This window comes from Phyllostomus hastatus, unplaced genomic scaffold (genome assembly GCF_019186645.2).
Source record: "Phyllostomus hastatus isolate PE091 unplaced genomic scaffold, TTU_PhHast_1.1 phas_contig_159, whole genome shotgun sequence".
In the NCBI taxonomy this organism is placed as follows: Eukaryota; Metazoa; Chordata; class Mammalia; order Chiroptera; family Phyllostomidae; genus Phyllostomus; species Phyllostomus hastatus.
In genome coordinates, this window is record NW_025333640.1 from 11,977,230 (window position 1) to 11,995,145 (window position 17,916).

The 17,916-nt window shown below is 41.6% G+C and overlaps 1 protein-coding gene across 2 annotated transcripts in view; it reads left to right on the forward strand.

Annotated features, from left to right (window-relative positions):
- MFAP3L (microfibril associated protein 3 like) overlaps positions 1–17,916 on the forward strand; it is a 42,774-nt gene that overhangs the window by 15,137 nt on the left and 9,721 nt on the right. The window contains exon 2 of one of the 2 annotated variants that reach the window (XM_045830993.1): positions 6,300–6,728. In XM_045830993.1, the coding sequence (XP_045686949.1) occupies positions 6,431–6,728 (298 nt within the window). In that variant the 5' untranslated portion in view covers positions 6,300–6,430. Of the gene's footprint in view, positions 1–6,299; positions 6,729–9,958; positions 10,069–17,916 lie in introns of those variants that run through there. The other variant, XM_045830994.1, reaches the window with a different exon arrangement.

The following is a 17,916-nucleotide window of genomic DNA, read 5'->3' on the forward strand; positions in this document are numbered from 1 at the left end:
CTTAAAAATTGCAAAAGAAAATCATTTTTAAATGCTGTTAAAAAGGGCTAGTATGTAAATTTTTATTAATTACGATATATGGGAAAGGAAGCTGCAGAAGTATATGCACAACTAAAATGGTCTCAGCTGGCTGCCAGTTTTGCGAACTTAGCATTGATGATGTAGTGAGCACTTTAGTGCCTCTCCATTCCACACGAAGTTGGGGTTTCTCGTCCTTGCTTCATAAGTAGAAACTGAGCAAGAGTGTCTTAAACTCAAAGGCAGCCTTCGTGGCATCATTTATGTACAAGTGAAAAGCGTGGTAACTCTCAGTAGAAGTTGTGAAAAAATCCAGTTGTGTAACTATAAAATTATTCATTATAGTTGATGGAAAAATGGCAGCATGAATATTGCCAAGAAAAAACAATAATGTATATTCATTTAGTTCAAAACACCCTTGAACAAGAGGCCCTTTTCCTCCCAACTCCAGAAATACATGGTCAATGTTTTATTGCCAGCAGAGAAATGAACAAACAAGAAGATTCAATAAAGCATATTATTAAACATTTTTAGATAAAATACAGTTGTTGGAGGTAAGGAAGGAATCAAGTTAAAGAAAGGACATTTGATGTTTGCTAAATATTTTCTCTTTTGTTTTATTTATAGAAATATTCTGTGGAAGTTTTCCCAAAGGCCATGAGCAAACACATGAAATTTAACAATCTGTCCATTGTAGCTTCTGTTACAGCCAGTGTTGGAATCTGTGGCCTTTGTTCTTGTACTTTGAAGGACTGCATTTTAAACTGCTGGATTATAGTACTTGTGGCATATTCTTCAGTGGCTAAAACGTCTTTCATAATGTTATATAGTACTATTAACTGAACTTTTCATAATGCGGTCCATAAAATCTGACGAGCTGAACAAAGTATATTTGTAGAATATTTTCCTGGTGTCCGAAGTGACGTGATGGCTTTGTGCTCTTCTGGTAACTCGTCGTGAGTTCCCCCATGAACAACTGCCATCGAACTCCTTACAGGTGTGGTTTCTCACAGCAAGTGCATAAGCATTACTTTGGCTGCCCAGTATTGAGGAAATTCTAAATCAAGAAGCTGTCCTTGTAATTTGAGACAAAACTGAGACAACTGTAAGCTCATGTGCTGGGAACAGTGCCTGAAGTTTGGAACTAGCTGAAGGCACCATGGACAGATTAGAAGGCCCCTCTGAGCTGTGGGATTCATGGGAAAGGGAGGGGGGACTAGGGAAGGGATGCTTTGTAGCGGCCACCCAGACAGGCTAATGCTCGTTCTTCTACCTACCTACTTCTAAGCTTATTCCAGCTGCAGAACATACTGAAATCTGTCTCTCTCCCCCTACTAGACTATAAGTGGTCATAACCTATGACTGATTGAGCTTTGTAGAACTCCTAACCCATCCCTCTAGGCCCCTGGCAGTGTGCCCAGCACAGAATAAATACTTCAAAAAAATGAACTGCAAGGGTATGGTGTGAAATACAGTAGAGTGTTACTAAAAATGATTATTTTATTAGTGTTAATTTAAGGCTTGATTTTCAGAAATAAATGTTCAGAGAGTTTTAGAATAAAAATGTGTTGATACAAACAACCTATAAATTATACATTATGTTTCTGTATCTTAGTAACTTTTCAAAATGAGAAAGGATGAAAGAGAATGGGGGGAGGTAGGAATGAGTTTGCTAACTTAAATGCCTACATTCAAGTGAAAAATCTTCCTCTGTACATCTCAAGGTCTCTAAGGGAACTAGATGCAGCTTTAAAACAGTTACTGTGTTTCTAGCCAAAAACCTACTGACATTAAAGTATGCTAGAATAACAAGCAGTATCCCCTTCTCTTTATTCTGCCTGGCACAATGTGTTTGAAATGTGTTTGAAACACCAATGTGGTTGGGCTTTGTTTGAATACAGCCCTTGCATTATGCTTGTTAAAACTGATCCTTCCATGTGTTACATTAATCTTCGTTGTGGAAGAAAAATGCTACAGTGTATTTACTGCACAGATTTATTAGCACCTATCTCCCATTTTGTCTTGTGTCTCATTCTCCTCCAAGGTATTTAGTTGGGTGTCTGCTCTAACCTGGGACTTGGGGAGTCCCAGATGGGTGACCCCAGCTACTGCCCTCAAGATGCTCACTGCCACGCCTGCCTTAGAGGGGCAGCTCACCCATTTTCAGACTTGAGTCTCTGCAAAAGGAGCCAGTGCTGAAAAGCATTTATAATTATTTCTAGTAGTAGGATGACTGTTAATAATGTATTCAACAAAACCAAAAACAAGGTATGTCTTTTAAAAGATATGGTTTGAAGGATAAACTAAAAATCAATTTGAAAAGCACAATGTCAATAAAGGATGTTTCATACATCATATTAATAATTCTTGTTTATCAAGCCAAGCAGTATGGAAATGCTTTATGTACATTTGGTCATGGATCATTGTAATTGTCCTATACTTGTAAGTACCTGGTCAGAAAGGCACAGCCCATGAAGGTGGTTAGATCCTGGCCCAGTCTATCTAAAACATGAGGCCATGCTCTCGCCAACCATTCTGTATTGAATAGATCGCATTTACAACTTCCCCATTAAAAGGAAACCACACATTTGGCCAAGTAGAGAGAAACATTTACAAAGCCATGGCGGGGCTATCTGTCATGCCCTTATAGCCTGTGCTATCTCTCTGGGCCACACGATTCCTGCGGGTGGAGTAATGTGTCGGTTTTCCTGGCACAGGAAGGCACTCTGGTCAGGCGGGAGCAGTGGGGCGGGGGGGCGGGGGGAGTATGGAAGTCTATGGCACTAAGAGAACTCTTTTCTTTCCCAATGAACTAATCTATGGTCCGAAGCTAATTTATCACCCTCTTCCCCACTCCCCCCAGGACCTATTCAGTTTTATTGTCTACCAAATTGGAATAATAATTTCAGCCTTTGGAGAGAGATTCATTAATTCAGCAATTCATCAAGCATCTACCACGGGCGTCCGACCTTTGGGTGTCTCTGGGCCACACTGGAAGAAGAGTTGTCTTGGGTCACACATTAAATACATTGCCACATGTGATCACAGAAAAATCTCATGTTTTAAGTAAATTTACGATTTTGTGTTGGACCTCTTTCCCAGCTGCCCTGGGCTGCATGGACACCCCTGAAAGTGTCAGGGACACTTCAGACACTACAAATGCCATATTGTCAGTGTGGTACTGGCATAAGGATAGACATAAATATTAGTGGACTGATATGAGGAATTGAGAAATAGACTAGGTTTTTTTTTGTTTTTGTTTTTTTGTTTGTTTTTAACAACAAGGCAAAAAATCCATTGCAGAAAGGACAGTCTTTTTATAAATTGTGCCAAAACAGCTGGATATCCATTTGGGGCGAGAGGGGATGAACCTCGATCCATACCTCATGCCACCCATAAAAATGAATGGATCAGTGTACAAACTCAGCTGGCAAGGGACACAGGGGAACTTTTGGTAGTGATGGGAACATCCTGTATCTTTTTATTATATTAGCTACATGGGTGTATACATTTGTCAAAACCCACTAAAATATATACCCCAAATGGGTATACATTTATTGTGTAAAAATTACTATACCAGTAAAGTTGATTTTCAAAAAGAAATCATATTCTTTGGAATCATATACATTGGAAGATTCCAGTGAATGTTAGATAAAACCCAAATGCTTTACACTGTCCTGCAAAGTCCTAAGTGATCTGGGCCTGTCTACTTCTCTGACCCATCTTGCCTCCTCCCTTTGCTTTTGATGTTCCTTCTTCCTGGAATGCTGTTCTCCCAGGTTTAGGTGTGGCTGATTCCTAAAGCAGCCCAGTGCAGGGACTGCCTCCTCAGTGAAGTCCTCTCAGATTGCCTAACCACTCTATGCATTAGGGTGTGCTTTTCAAAGCAGGCATCATCAGTTGAAATTCCTATTTACATGGTATTTACTTATTGTCTGCTTTTCCCCATGAGAATATAATGTCCACATAACAGGAAAGATCTGTCTTCTCTTACTCTTCTTCTATCTCTAGGACTAAAATAGTGTCTGCCTAATAGTAGGTGTTCAATAATTACATTTGAATGAATAAAAAGGGTAAGGAATTCAGATTCTATGATGTAGACACTGCAGAAACATTAACGGTTGCTAAGTAAAGAAGTGGCACCATACACTTTGTGCTGTAGAATAGATAAGGGATTGGACTGGGGACTGGGGGAAGACTGGAGGCAGATCCTGTAGAAGGCTGCCATGCTGTTTCTGGTAGGAAGCCAGGAGGGCCTGAAATAAGGCTCTCTCGGAGCACACGGAAAGGATGAACAATCTAGCAGCATTCAAAAGGTGGAACCAACAACGTGTAATTACTGAAGTTCTGAGGGTATGAGGGCAACAGTCAAGTTGAGGATTAATACCCATGCACACCTGTGTATTCAGTGCCGCTCTGAACTGAAATAAGGACTCCAGGAAAGGTAGCATGTTTAGCAGATAAGATGAATGTGGTTTGGCAAAGCTGAGTTACCTTCAGAACATTCTGGCTGAGATGTCCAGCGGGCAGTCAGTAATACCAGTGTGAAGCCTAGAACAGAGTCCGGACTGGGAACACAGATGTCAGCGTTAGAAGACTGGAAGAGGTAATGAAGGCATGGGAATGGAACCTTAAGAAGAGATGAAGGTGAAAAGAAGAGGGCCAATGATGAAACTCGAGGGGCTGCCTAACTTGCAAGGACTGGGAAGAAGAGAAACTAGTAGAGAATAATGAGGGCAGTTACGGGGAGCAGAGTGTGGACGCCAGGGAGAGGGTTGGAGAAAGAACAGTTAGTAGTGGCAGTCCCCACAGAGATTTGGCAAGAAACTGAAAACTTGGCACTAGGAGTGACTGGTGACGTGAGCAAGCGCTGCTTCAATAAAGAGCAGGCAAAATACAGAACTGAGTAGTTTGAAGTAATTGGCAGGGGAGGAATTTAGGATAAAATACAGGTTTCTTTTTAAAAAGACAGTGGGAATTCATGCCTGCAAGTCTTAGTAAGAGAAAGGTGTCTTTGAGAACAGTAGGGACAACACTGGGCTAAGGTGCTTGATTTGAAAGCTGATGATGTCCATAGCATTGAGCAAAGCAGATACTGCACCAACCAGGCCATGATAACCAGATCACCAGTGGTCGCCAGTGACCTGGCTAGGGTTGGATATGGTTTCTTTAATTTGGCAATAACATGGTTGTATGCTTCTCTCCAGTAGTGCTCTGGCCTTCTGGGGGTAGGAGCCAAGACAATTAGTTTGATCATCATTGTATACTGTCAAAGTCATGGTGGCAGAGAACAAGGGGTGAGGATCCTGGGGATTGGGTCTAGACTGAGACAGAATTGGAGCATGAAGGTGGAGAGTGGGGAGGGAGATAGACACTGAGAAAAACAGGAGGTCTAGAAAGTCTAGTGAGAGGAGTAAGAGATCTGGAGGAATGGTAGGGTACAGTTAAAGGTAGTTATTTAGAACTTCAGAATGACTTAGAACTTCAGAATTTAGAATTTGGACAGATGAGAGATCTCAAGTGTGGCCGTATGATTAGTGGATGAAACGGAGGGTAGAGATGTAGGTGAAGGTTAGATCTTCGGACATGGAAGTGCTGCCACCCGTAATGTCACTGCGTACCTACTGATGTTCACCCCAGCGTCTGGGAGGCACAAGAAGAAACTAGGGAATTCGGTGAGTGATCAGGCATCCATAGGTAACAGTTACATGAGACAGACTTGGATGGCATGAAGCTCAAAAGAGCGTGGACAGCTGCATGACGGGGAACGGTATCCTGGAAGCCACAGTGGGGAGTTAGGAGAATGCCAGACTGATTCCCGCAGCGCCCGTCCCCACGCTGGCAGAGCTGTGACCCCTGAATCAGGCTGGGAGTTGTGTTCCCTGGAGGAGAATCAGCTCAGAAACACCCTGCGAAGAATCAGGGCACCTGTGATGAAGACAGGTGATGGGGTGGAAAGAGATCTTGTCGTGCTCAACAAAAGAAGCCCAAATCAGTTTTTGAACTTTCTGAAGTAATGTGACAAATTTAACATAAGAAATATATATGTGTGTATTCCTACTAATAGCTATATATATCAGCAGCAAAAATAATAGAGTTATTTGTTATGATGCCTGTGCAAAAAGTAACTTAACATTTGAAACATCTGATTTGAGTGCTGTCTAAAAATTATGTAGGTTTGTATTTCAGCTGGGTTTCTAACATTTTGTAAATAATATTTTTAAGGTGTGAATGCTAATATTTATGTATGTACAGTCTGTTTGTTTATTTGTTTTTAACAGGTTCTTAATCAAGAACCAACTCTACGGAACCAGCACAGGTTTGTCCCACGACCTGCTCTGAACAGCGTGCTGTCTGATAGAAGACTCCAGTGGCAAACCATCTCTGTTGCCTTACAGAGCAAGCAAAGAAGATGGATCGACTGAAGAGCCATCTGCCTGTGTGCTTTCTACCTTCTGTGCCCTGTTTAATCCTGGTATCCACTCTAGCGACTGCAAAGAGTGTGACTAACAGCACTTTAAATGGCACTGACATGGTCTGGGGCTTTATGCCCGTAATCATTGCCAGAACTGACCATATCATAGTCAAGGAAGGGAATAGTGCCTTGATTAATTGTAGTGTTGATGGCATCCCTAATCCACAGTTCAAGTGGTATAATTCCATTGGCAAGCTGCTGAAAGAAGAAGAGGATGAGAAGGAGAGAGGAGGAGGTAGGCTTGAAAGTCGGGTCAAATGTCATAAAATGTAAATGGACTGTCGAGCCAGCACCTGGAATGTAAGTTGTTCTTATTCAGGTCACTTAAAGATCTCATTTTGTCTTCACTCTGACGCAAGAGAGGGAAGAATATATCCTTAAGGATTCAAAGCAGTAATTAATTCATTTTTTTCACTCTGACTCAGACAACAAAGGGCAAACATCAGTCTTTTAAAAGGCCTCTTGGCATTTTCTAATTTATGAATACAAAATGTTATAGGGACGAATGTAAAATGGACTTTCCCTTCAGTATATGTTCCATCTGTATGAGGGAGTTTTATTTTGGTTCTGGTTCGCACAACTGGCTCGAATAAACAATGTAGCCGTTGTTTATCTTTAGATGTCAGTTTAATCCATGGACTGTGGATTTAAAGACCACACTTCTTAAAAGAAGTCTCTGTGCAAGTTCTCAGTCACTAACCAGAGATCTTTCGGTGCTCTTGGAGACCCGGCTGAAGTTTCCAGACTGTTGAGGCTGAGGCCCAGAGGGAGGAAGAATGCAATATCAAGAAATAACATGCTAATAAGAGGATGCTTGGTTTTTAATAAGTGAGTTTCTGACCCAAAAGTGTGAATCACCTACCTAAGCACTGAGCTTACCTAAAGGAGATTTCCAGCCAGAGAAGGGATTGGTTGAGTCACTGGGAGTCAGTACATTTCTTGTTTTAGGTGTGAGAATTGTCTGAAAATCCAAGCTTGCCCCATTTCCCTGAAGCTGTTAATGTACTTTCCCAAGCATTTCCTGTGAGATCGAGCAGGGGATTGGGGGCCAGGGAGTAAAAAGACCATTGTTGTGAAGTGGCAGCTTATTGGTTTCTGCCACCCTTTCATCCACATGTTCCTGCCCATCCTAAAGCCCATTAACCAGTGAACAATCCCCAGAAGAGTTTCTGCTCCCAGAAAACCCACATTTTCAACTTCTTTCCCTCGTTTTATCTTAATTGGTCTGAAGAAGGAAGAGAGGCTAGTGCTTCTGTCTCCTTAGGAGCAGAGTGAAGGTAGTTTTCTTGCAATTACATACTTGTTAACAGCTGTGCGCCTAATGGTTAAGGCAGCTCACAGTCTGAGGATTGCAGGGATTGGGTTTCTCTGTCGTGCTCTGATTTCATTGCTTGTAGTCGGCCATTCGAGGATGCACAACATAGAAAAGCTTCTTCCCTTTAATGAAGATATTATATACTGGGTGTCATGCATATGCTTCTCCCTTTAACCTGGAAGAGTGGAAAACTTTCCCTACCAGGTAAACTTAGGGGACCACAGAATATTTAAATTAGAGGGGACCGTAGGACGATGTACTACAAATCCATCCTTTACTCGGATTTTCCCAAGGTCCTGCTGCTATTAAGTGCTTATGACTAGAACCTTCACTGACAGTGGAAGGATGAGATGCCACCACCCCTAGCCCACATGTGGTTTCCATTCCTACAGTGCCCTCCTTCCCAACTACAAGGCAAAAGGCAGTGACATTACACTTGTGAAGCAGGACAGTAACCATGGTAACATAAACAACACTCAGGTACCTGTAATTCCCTAAGTCTTTCCGCAGGGCTGGGCCACTTCAAGGACTATCCAGATGACTGAATTGAGGGGAGTGAGGACCTTGGAGCAGAGGTTATCCTTGGGTATTGAAGGGTTGGGGCTGAGGCACAGAAGCCCTGAGGCCTAGAAAGAAAGAAAACAAGAAAGAAAACAGCATGGTATTGAGGCCCAAATTTCAGTTGCAACATCGTGAGTGCTGTCCTGAAGTAGTATTTTATTGCTTCAAAGAGATCATGTGATATCTTAATTGAAGAGGGCTTTATACTATTGACTCAGTCTTGGCAAGAGGAGCTTGCACCTTGCCTTCCTCATCTGTGTATTGGGAACTTGAACTAGATGGAAGTTACATTTGGCTCAATATTCTTTTGTTTGTGGCTGCTCAGGTGGTCTGGAAAAGCAGCCTGTCAGTGACCCCTGAACTTTGGTAGCTGCTGGGAAGCCTTTGGCACAGAGAACTACCTGCTCTGTCAGAACTCAGCACTGTCATCGTGTTTGTAGCCAGCAGCCTTGCTGATAAATCAGCTGGTTTTAAACCTCATGAGGAAGATGCACTATAGATTTTTGAAGAGAACTCCCAATACTAGTACTTGATGTTCTAGCTCAGCTTTTGCAATTACAATGCATAATAATAGTAATTTCAGAACATAAGTAACATGAGGCAGAATAAAAACACTGTGCCTAACAACCAAGCAAAACATAGGAAATAGAAGAAATGACACTCTTCATCATAAAATATGAGAATTTTAGTCCTAGAATGGCCTATTAGAGGACCCATAGTCTTTAATCCCTTGTTTCTAAAGGAGAAATGCCTATATTATAACACAGACATAGATTTTAGTTTTCAGGCCAATTGGCCAGAAATTTAAATAAAGCAATATTTCATTTATAACTCAACAAAGAGGTGATTGAATATAGTGAAAAATGATGCTAATATCCTGGAACGTTGCCTAGATACAGTAGAGTACTGTTACAATCAAACTAACAAAATGAATGTAATTTTCATTAACAACCACTACCATTGATTAAGCCCCTGGACCAAGTTACATGCATTATTTCTAATCTTTACAGTAAGCATGATGGTTAGGTATTATTAATGCTCATGTTTACAGATGAGACAGCGGGTGAATGGAGAGGAAATTACACAACCAGAGTGCAGCCAAGCTGGTATTTATTCTCTCTCTGTGCCCAACCAGCATCTGCTTGTCCCTCAGGTCTCAGTAGGGGAAAAATGTTGAAGACCATCTAACCCAGACTGAGTGAATGAGGGAAGCCCCCCTGGAGAGAAAAGGCATTGTAACCACCACCACACAGGTTGACAGTGTTAGGGTGCGTGCTGTAACGTGTGTGTACAGAAATGCATTCAGACCCCTAAGGAGTTGCTCCTGGAGCACACTACCATTCGCTTTGTGATTAGCTGGGAAGGGAACAATTTTGTGTTTATACTGAAAGAGTGAGATGGCTATTATTCAGGCCAGCCCTGCCAGCCCTAGAGAAAGGGGGCCATTTCCTGTCATCAGAGGGTGCTGCAGCTGCTTTGCCTTCTTCACTCCTGTTTGTCTCTTCAATTCCACAGGATTAGGAGAGGCCAGTGTGGAATCTATTTCTGGAGGAAGACTTTTTTTTCTTTGGTCATTCACTAAAGGACTTGTTTGGGGCGGTGCACCAACTATATTGCAAAAATAACTCAGATTTCAAATAACATGAATAACCACAAATGGCCACACAATGTGCTGGTTTCAATTTTCCTTTTGCTAGAGGTGAGTAGAAATAAATATGTACTTGTGAAAGTATTGTGAAAAAGTCCCAGTGATTTCAGGTACAAATTATCTGGTGCATTTTTGCTGTGACTTCTTACCCTAATTTTAAACCACTTAAATGCACACTAGCACCTTTATCAGATGATAAATAAGCATTTCAGGAAAGTCAGCTGGTATAATAGGCCTTTGTAAACTTGTCTCGCTTGTTAGCAATTAAGTTTAAAATCGCCCTGGAAGTTAGGTTTTAGACCTTTCTATGGATTTGTTTTCTGTACTCTTGTAGATTTCTGTCACCAAAGCTAATTAAGAATTGCCTTCGAAAGTAAACATGCACAGAGTACACTGAGCTGAACGCCACAAAGTCCGTAATTGTCACAACTGCTCCTCCAGCTTTGTGGAATTCATCATTATACATTTTGCATGTAGTTTATATCACTGTATTATTTTTATCTCTTTGCTTTTCAGATTTTTTTAATAGACTATGAATTGCCTTTTAACTACTTCTGCTAAGGACATCAACAAGTTGTGCCCACTGAGTTTTAAGGCTGTAGTGTACCCCTTCTCTAGTTGATATGTATGGAAGGAGGTCAGTTCCCACAGTGTTCCATGTAAATTGTCCTTGGCCTCTAAGATCAGCATGAAGTAATGTGTTAACATAAAAAATAACTTAACTGAACTCCCCTTTTAGATCATTAAATATTTGACACTTAAAAAAATCAATTTACCAAAAGGCATTAATCAAAAAATATATAATGAATATACTATTGGAAAGTCCAAAGAAGCACATGATAGTTTTTCTTTGAACAAGTTCCTTAATTTTTCTGAGCCACGGTTTGCTTATCTGTAAAATAGAGATAATTCTTTTTACTACCATGTGAGGTGGTCAGTATTAAATACACTATTGTATATTAAAAGCTTAATATAGTACCTGGAACATACCACACTATCACCAAATGACAACTGCTGTGATTAGCAATATTGTCCTATATCATCACAATCATAGATGCTAAACGCTTAACTCCGTTTCATAACACAATGTGTTTTGTAAAGAAAGGATCTCATTTTCTGGGTAATTTCTTATTCTCTACCTCAATTTCTCAACCTTTCAAATAAAATTTGATAAACACACAAAATTTGTACCCCTTAAATGTTATTTAAAATTTCAAAACAACGTGACTTGCCATGAAAGCAAGTTCGAGAACCGCGCCTCCTGCCCCTGCATCAGAGGCCCCTCTTTCCCAGCACTTCACTTCCCTGAGCTCAGGGCCCACTGATCTCCGGTATTCTGCCTCTGAAACAGCAGTGTGTGTGGAGATGACAAAGTATCCATATTATGCACAGGATGAACTTTACATTTGCTTCACCTAGTGACTGCAGGGATGCTATTACACTTCCTACCATGCACAGGATAGATCCCTACGGAGAATTATGCAATGCAAATTGTCAATGGTGCCCAAGTTGAGAAGACCTGGTCTAATCCAAAGAAGCACTCCTCAGCTAACTAAAGAATCATTGCAAAGTAGACCTTCAACCCCTAATGTATTTTGCTATAAAGTGGTTTAATTTATGGTGCTTTGATTCATTTTCCAAATTGAGTCTTATTAAGGGCCACCTTGGTAACAAAGCACCATTTATAGTGTTTCTTTAAGTGAGTTGTGCTGCATTTCAGATGTGAGCCTGGAAGGCTTTGTCTTAGCCATGAAGAGACGCTTCCAGACCCACCTCAGATGAGTATGACAGCTGAGATTCCCAGAGTGTAATCTTTTTGTATGAACCCAGTGAAGGGTGCTCTGGTCTTAGAAGAACACCAGCAGCTACTATCAAAAAAGACTCTTGCTACTCAGCACGGAATTACATGCTTGGCAGTTTTGAAATTTAAGATTCCCAGATCAAGTGAGCTAGAGTGTCAGACATTTCCTTTCCCAGGAAATGAAAATAGAGGTTCTTAGCCCTGGCTGGTGTAGCTCAGTGGATTGAGCACGGGCTGGGAACCAAAGTGTCCCAGGTTCGATTCCCAGCCAGGGTACATGCCTGGGTTGCAGGCCATAACCCCCAGCAACCGCACATTGATGTTTCTCTCTCTCTCTCTCTCTACCTCCCTCCCTTCCCTCTCTAAAAAATAAATAAAATAAATAAATAAAATCTTTAAAAAAAAAAATAGAGGTTCTTTTCAGATACCATTCATGCCTTTCAGCAGAGGGGCAGCGCAGGCTCTGACCAGCACAGTCCTTCCACCCTACCTTCTTGAGCGAAAGCTGAGCTGAGTCCGTGCTGTCCTAAGCTACCCTGGCTCCACATGATGTGGGCACTAGCTTGTTAGAGCTGCCCTAGTAGCGCTCTTTGAAGAGGTCCCTGGGGAGGTTTGGGGCAGAAGACATAGGAGCCCTTGTGGCTGGCAATGTTCATAATCTGACTGCAGTGGCTTTAAGGAGCTGACATGTACTGCAGCAGCCCAGTAACAGGTTCAGCCACACGGTGCTAAATTTGTTTCCAATTATGTTTAGTAAAAAGGCGTGAGTCCTTTCTTTTCAGAAGCCTATATTTCACATAGTGGAAGATAAGGGCAACATGTATAGCCACACACCCACACTGCATTTTGTTCTTACTCAACAAGTGTCAATTCAATGTGATAGTCATTCAAGTGAATGTTACATTTCACTTATGTTTACATAAACATTCATTGAAATTCTCACTACCCTGAAATTTTTTAAGTTGGTTTCAGGCAACTTAAATAAAATCTACTTGTTTTGGCAGATTGAACTCCTTGAAAAGCAGGGGTGTGAGGAGCTTAAGAGCCTAAGTATCTAAATGGCATTGTGAACAGTTTTAATCCTTTTACACCACTCATTGGGGATAGAGACAAAGCATACATCAGTTTGTGTACACATTCACAGAACTCTCTAAGGAAAAATAAATCCTTTTCTTCTAGTAAGTAATTTGACAAGAATTCTAACCGCTTAGCATTTGAGTATAATGTTAATTTTTAATGCTCAGTGATCCTCAAGAAACCTGGAAAGACTTAGGATTTCTTAGACATGGTGTTTGGAGAAAGGCTATAATTACAGTGTCTTTGTTGGTTGTGCTCTCACATTCCTTATAGTTCTTCAGTTCCAGAAAGTGTTGCTGCAGCTCATTTCTGTATGGCAGTACTTTGGACAGAAGTTGTTTGGGTGGTAGTTCTGATCTGGTGCCACGTATTGGTTACACTTTGAGTCACAATAACCCCCATCCCATATAATTTGGGGGCATTTACAGGTTTAACTGTAGCCATCCGATGCTGCTGATCCCTTCTCTAATTGCTAGATGGTCTTCTTGACACTGTCCTATTGGCGTGACATTGTGCCATCCTGAGCAACTTCCCCTCCATGTGTGCACGCAGGCCCCGCGGTGAGCCTCCTTTCTGGATGGGACCGAGGTTGTAGCTTCTCTCAGAGAATGTTGGCAGGGGAGGAAAGCTCTAGAAGTATGTCCCTGCAGAGAAAAACTATTCTAGAAAGAAATATTTTTCATTATCTTGATTTTCTTACATTCATTGATATTCTTCCAGTCAATCTAGGCTTGCCTGATTTGAATAATTTCAAGAAGTCTAAACATGAGTCACAGATTACATTCATTTTAAATTTTGAGGGACTCCTTCATATCAACCTTCCAAAGGTTACAGCCCCCCAATTTGGGAGAAATTTAATCCATCAGTGTTTTCCTTTACATTTCCCACAATTCTTGAAATGCTTAAAATAGCCTTCCTATTCCAACATTATAAAAATGTCTTAATATATTCTGTTAATTTTATACTTTTAATTTTACATTTAGATCTTCAGAGTACTTCAAATTTATTTTTATGTATCACATAAAGAAGGAATTTAACTACTCTTTCAAACGAGTAGTCAATTATCACAATATGTTTTTCCTCACTGATTTGAGATGACATCTTCCTTATTTTTTACATTTCCCCCACTTCCTGGTATCTGCTTCTGGACTTTGAGGTTCTCTCCACTGATTTGATCAGGGACCAGAGGAGGCTTTTGCAGCAAACAAGGGAAGATGCCAAGGTGGTGTCTCAGCTGCGCTGAGAATGTGTGCGGTCGGGGAGGAGGGGAGCATTCCAGGGAGAGAGAACACGTGGGAGGGTCCTGAGGCCCCTGAAGATAAGGAATCAGGGGACGTCTCACAAAATGAGGGACTCCTTTTCTCTGACAGCATAAACATTTTAAGCTCTGGAATATTCTGGCCTTGTGCCCCTCCCAAGCCTTGCCTCTACCCTAGCCGTCCTTGACTCTAAAAATGGCTTGTCAGCTACAGGCGTGTTGTACACTGGGTCCCTTCTTTGGCTCAATGCTACCCTATTCCACCTACCACTCCCCTGTGGTCTTAAAAGTCCTTTCCCTTTACCCTCGTTGTCCTGCCTGCCTGCACCCTGCACTCCGCCATGTCCTGGCCCCGGCGAGCACCTCACATCTCTCTAGGAAGCTTGTCCTCACGGTTCCTTTTGTCACTCTGCTGCCCTGCACCAGCGATCCCTCGGTTATTTGTTGGAGTCTGTGTCCCCCTTTTGGCCTGGGTTGTTTTCACAGTCAGGCATCGTCTTTATGTTTGCACAGTTGAGCGTGGAACCTGGTATATGGATGGTTTATTCAATAATTGTTGACTGAAGGTTTGAACAAGATAGAAAAGGCTTACTGCCCTTCTAAAAATGTCAGCTTTGTTGTGCAGCATAGCACACACTGCAGTACAGCTAAGAAATAACATCTGTTAGCTTTTCTCTTTGCAAAGGAGACAGTGTCACCACAACATGACTATTCACGTGTGGTTGATCTTCATGTGTGACTCTTGTGCCTGGAGTTTCTTAGGCAAGACTGTGACAGATTCCTGGGCAAACACGGGTGTCCAGTAGAGATGCAGCAGCTCTTCTGCTGCTGCATGTGACAGTGTTTTAGCCTGAATCTTTCAGGTGTGTGTCACCTTCCAGGACCAGAGTGGAAAGAGAGGGGATGGAGGAAGGGCGTTCCCAAGTGGGGAACTATGGTCTGAGCAAGGCACAGGATGGAAGTGAACTTCTATCAAGAGTGATTGGGAAATATTTTAGCAATCTCTTGTATTATATTCAGAAAGAAATGATTCAATAGCTACTTCTTTTATTTCCTCCAAAATCTTTGCACATAGAACTGACTTAGCATCAGCTGCTGACATTTTAGGTTCTTATTGGTTCTGAAGTGATGCAACTTAATGAAAATTCAACATGTAACTTCGACATTCCCACTCAATTGCAATTTGAAATGCATGGCGACAGCACTGGGTATGCCTGATTCATGTGTAAAACACTGGGGGTGTTTTATTTGTTTGATTTTCTAACAACTGAAGTTGGAACTGTTCCAGAATAAGTCTGGGGACACAATATTTACAGACAGAGGTGAATGGTTATGGGCAGCACAGAAAGTGTACTTGAGATGATCTCAGCTGGGTGGGTGCCCTGTGGAGATGCTGCATGAGCCTGGACTCGAAGCTGGGGTGGGAGGACCCCCAAAGTGGAATTTGTGCCACCACCTTAGTTGTATGGGATTCATATAATAGTAAGACATGCAGAAATCTTTGCCACTGGTCAAAGGTCAAGCTGCAGCTGAGAGGCATTACTCAGAGTCTTAGTTCCTAGGAAGGAATGGATGTATCAGCCTTTCAAAGGGAAGCCATACAGCTGTATGTCACCTTTGAGGTCGAAATTTTAGCTCTTCTGACATCATAGTCCTTAGGATGTGTGTGTGTTGGCTTCCAAAGACTTGCTTTGTGATCTGATAATAGAATGTTTAATCCAGGTGGAAGCCCAAATGTCATTAATATTACCTTAACCCATAAAATAGATATGATGGTTGTTTCAAGAGGAATCTAGTAAAGGACCAAAAACTAAAGAGATATCCTGGTGTCCTCATCTTAGACTGGAAACAGGAAGTTGCTGGCAGAGAGAGATATGGTCTCAATCTCTTAACTCGGGTGTTGCAGCTCAGACTATAGGTAATAGCCCAAGAGTTTTAGGGTCATAACATAGATTCATTTTTGTCATAGATTATAGGTAAGCAAATATAGCCACAGATACATACAAGATGCTGGACTTCAGAATTCAAGAATAAACTAAGTTAATGACTGAATAAAGTACATGCAAGACATTAGTCTAAGGACCCGCTGTCCTGAGCCAAGTAAGAAGCACATGTGCCCCTAAGCAGTTATCTGTTGGAAATCTCTGTTTTCCTCCAAACAAGTCACAAGTGTCGCTTCATAAGGTTGTGTTTGATTCCAAACTATGCCTCTTCTCACAGTGTGGTAAGAAACTTTCTGAAATGTCTAAATTCTAACTGCATTTAATCACTCAGGCCCAGAATAGATAAATACATGTCAGTACACAATGACAAGTATGCCTGAAAATAATTATAAATTTAAACATTTTTAAGTAGAGGAAAGCATTGGTATGGTGTAACTAATATGTATTGCTGCATTCCCTTTGCCTATAACAGAATACAACTACCACTAAAATTATGATGTGGGTGTGAGGAGAAGGCTGTTTATATTACCATCAAATAGATGACCAGCTTCTTCCTTTAGCGTTCATTTCTGCTTTTGCTCTTCTGCACCCAGGTTCAAATTATCTTTCTTTGAATTACAATCAATCCCTCCACAAAAGGAATGGCAATGGGGATGTAGATGAATGAATTGATCCTATTCACTCCCCATACAAATAACCTTGCCTCCTCATCCTCTTCACCCTGTTTCCCAATGTGTTTTCTTATAAATGAAGGAAGGTAAACATGAGAAACTACTGTGATGTAGTCTGTGACTCTCTGGAATCCAATACCTTCCATGTCTATAATAAGCTTTAAAGCAGCTAGAGTTTTTTCCCCCTATGCCTGCTCTAGTCTACTTTTAGGAAACATGCAAATATTAAGAAAATAAATGCATAATTTCCCTTGCCTCATATGATTATACATTTGGGCAAATCTGCAGCAAAAGTATCAAAATTGAGGTTCAGGGAATAAAAGAGGTAGAAGGCTTGCTCTTGCTCTGTCTGAATGAGAGAAATTTCACAGACCGGGTGCTAGGCTTGTTTATTCATGCACATTCACAGAGATTGAAACTTCACTAGATTTTTCAACCCAGTGTTTTGTGCTCCTGGGGAAAATACACTGGGTGAATTGTTAGAAAAGGGTTACTCAGGGACGCTAGGAACTACTCCTCACAGACGTTCTTTCAGAGAGCAAAGGAATGTGGCAGCATCCAGCAAAGGCATCCTGCCAGATTCGCCACTGCTAGCAAGTCGAGGGACTGTCGGCCCCCAGGAGGGAAGGACGTTCATGGGACTGTAGTCACCATGCTGTAGCAGAACGACACTGGCATAAAGAAGGCCCTCTGTTGCCTCATTTCTCGGTCCCTTGAGACTTTGGTGGCATATGTGCTCATGAATTTAAAAAAGGAACACTTTGTTTGTTGCTTTGGGGGAATATCAGACTTAGAATTAAAAGTCACTGCCAGGAGGGAAGAAGCAAAATACAGTATAATAATAGACACTTGAAACTACACATTAATTGTCCCATCTCTCTAGAGAGGTCCCTCTAGTTGGCTTAGAGACTTGGAGTGCTCTTATGGAGAAATATCTGCCTGCTCTGTTCCTTAGAACTCCCAAGAGGGCTGACCTGGACCCTCCATTCTCTGCAGGACAGTGTAGGGAGGTGGGTGGTAGGATTACAGAAAGGCTCAGACCCAAGATCCACAAGCCAGCATTGCTTGTATGTTGTCCAGGGCTCCTCTGACCTGTAGGGGAGACCAAGTGTACGGGCAGACCAAGAACGCCTACTAAAGAGTTTTGCC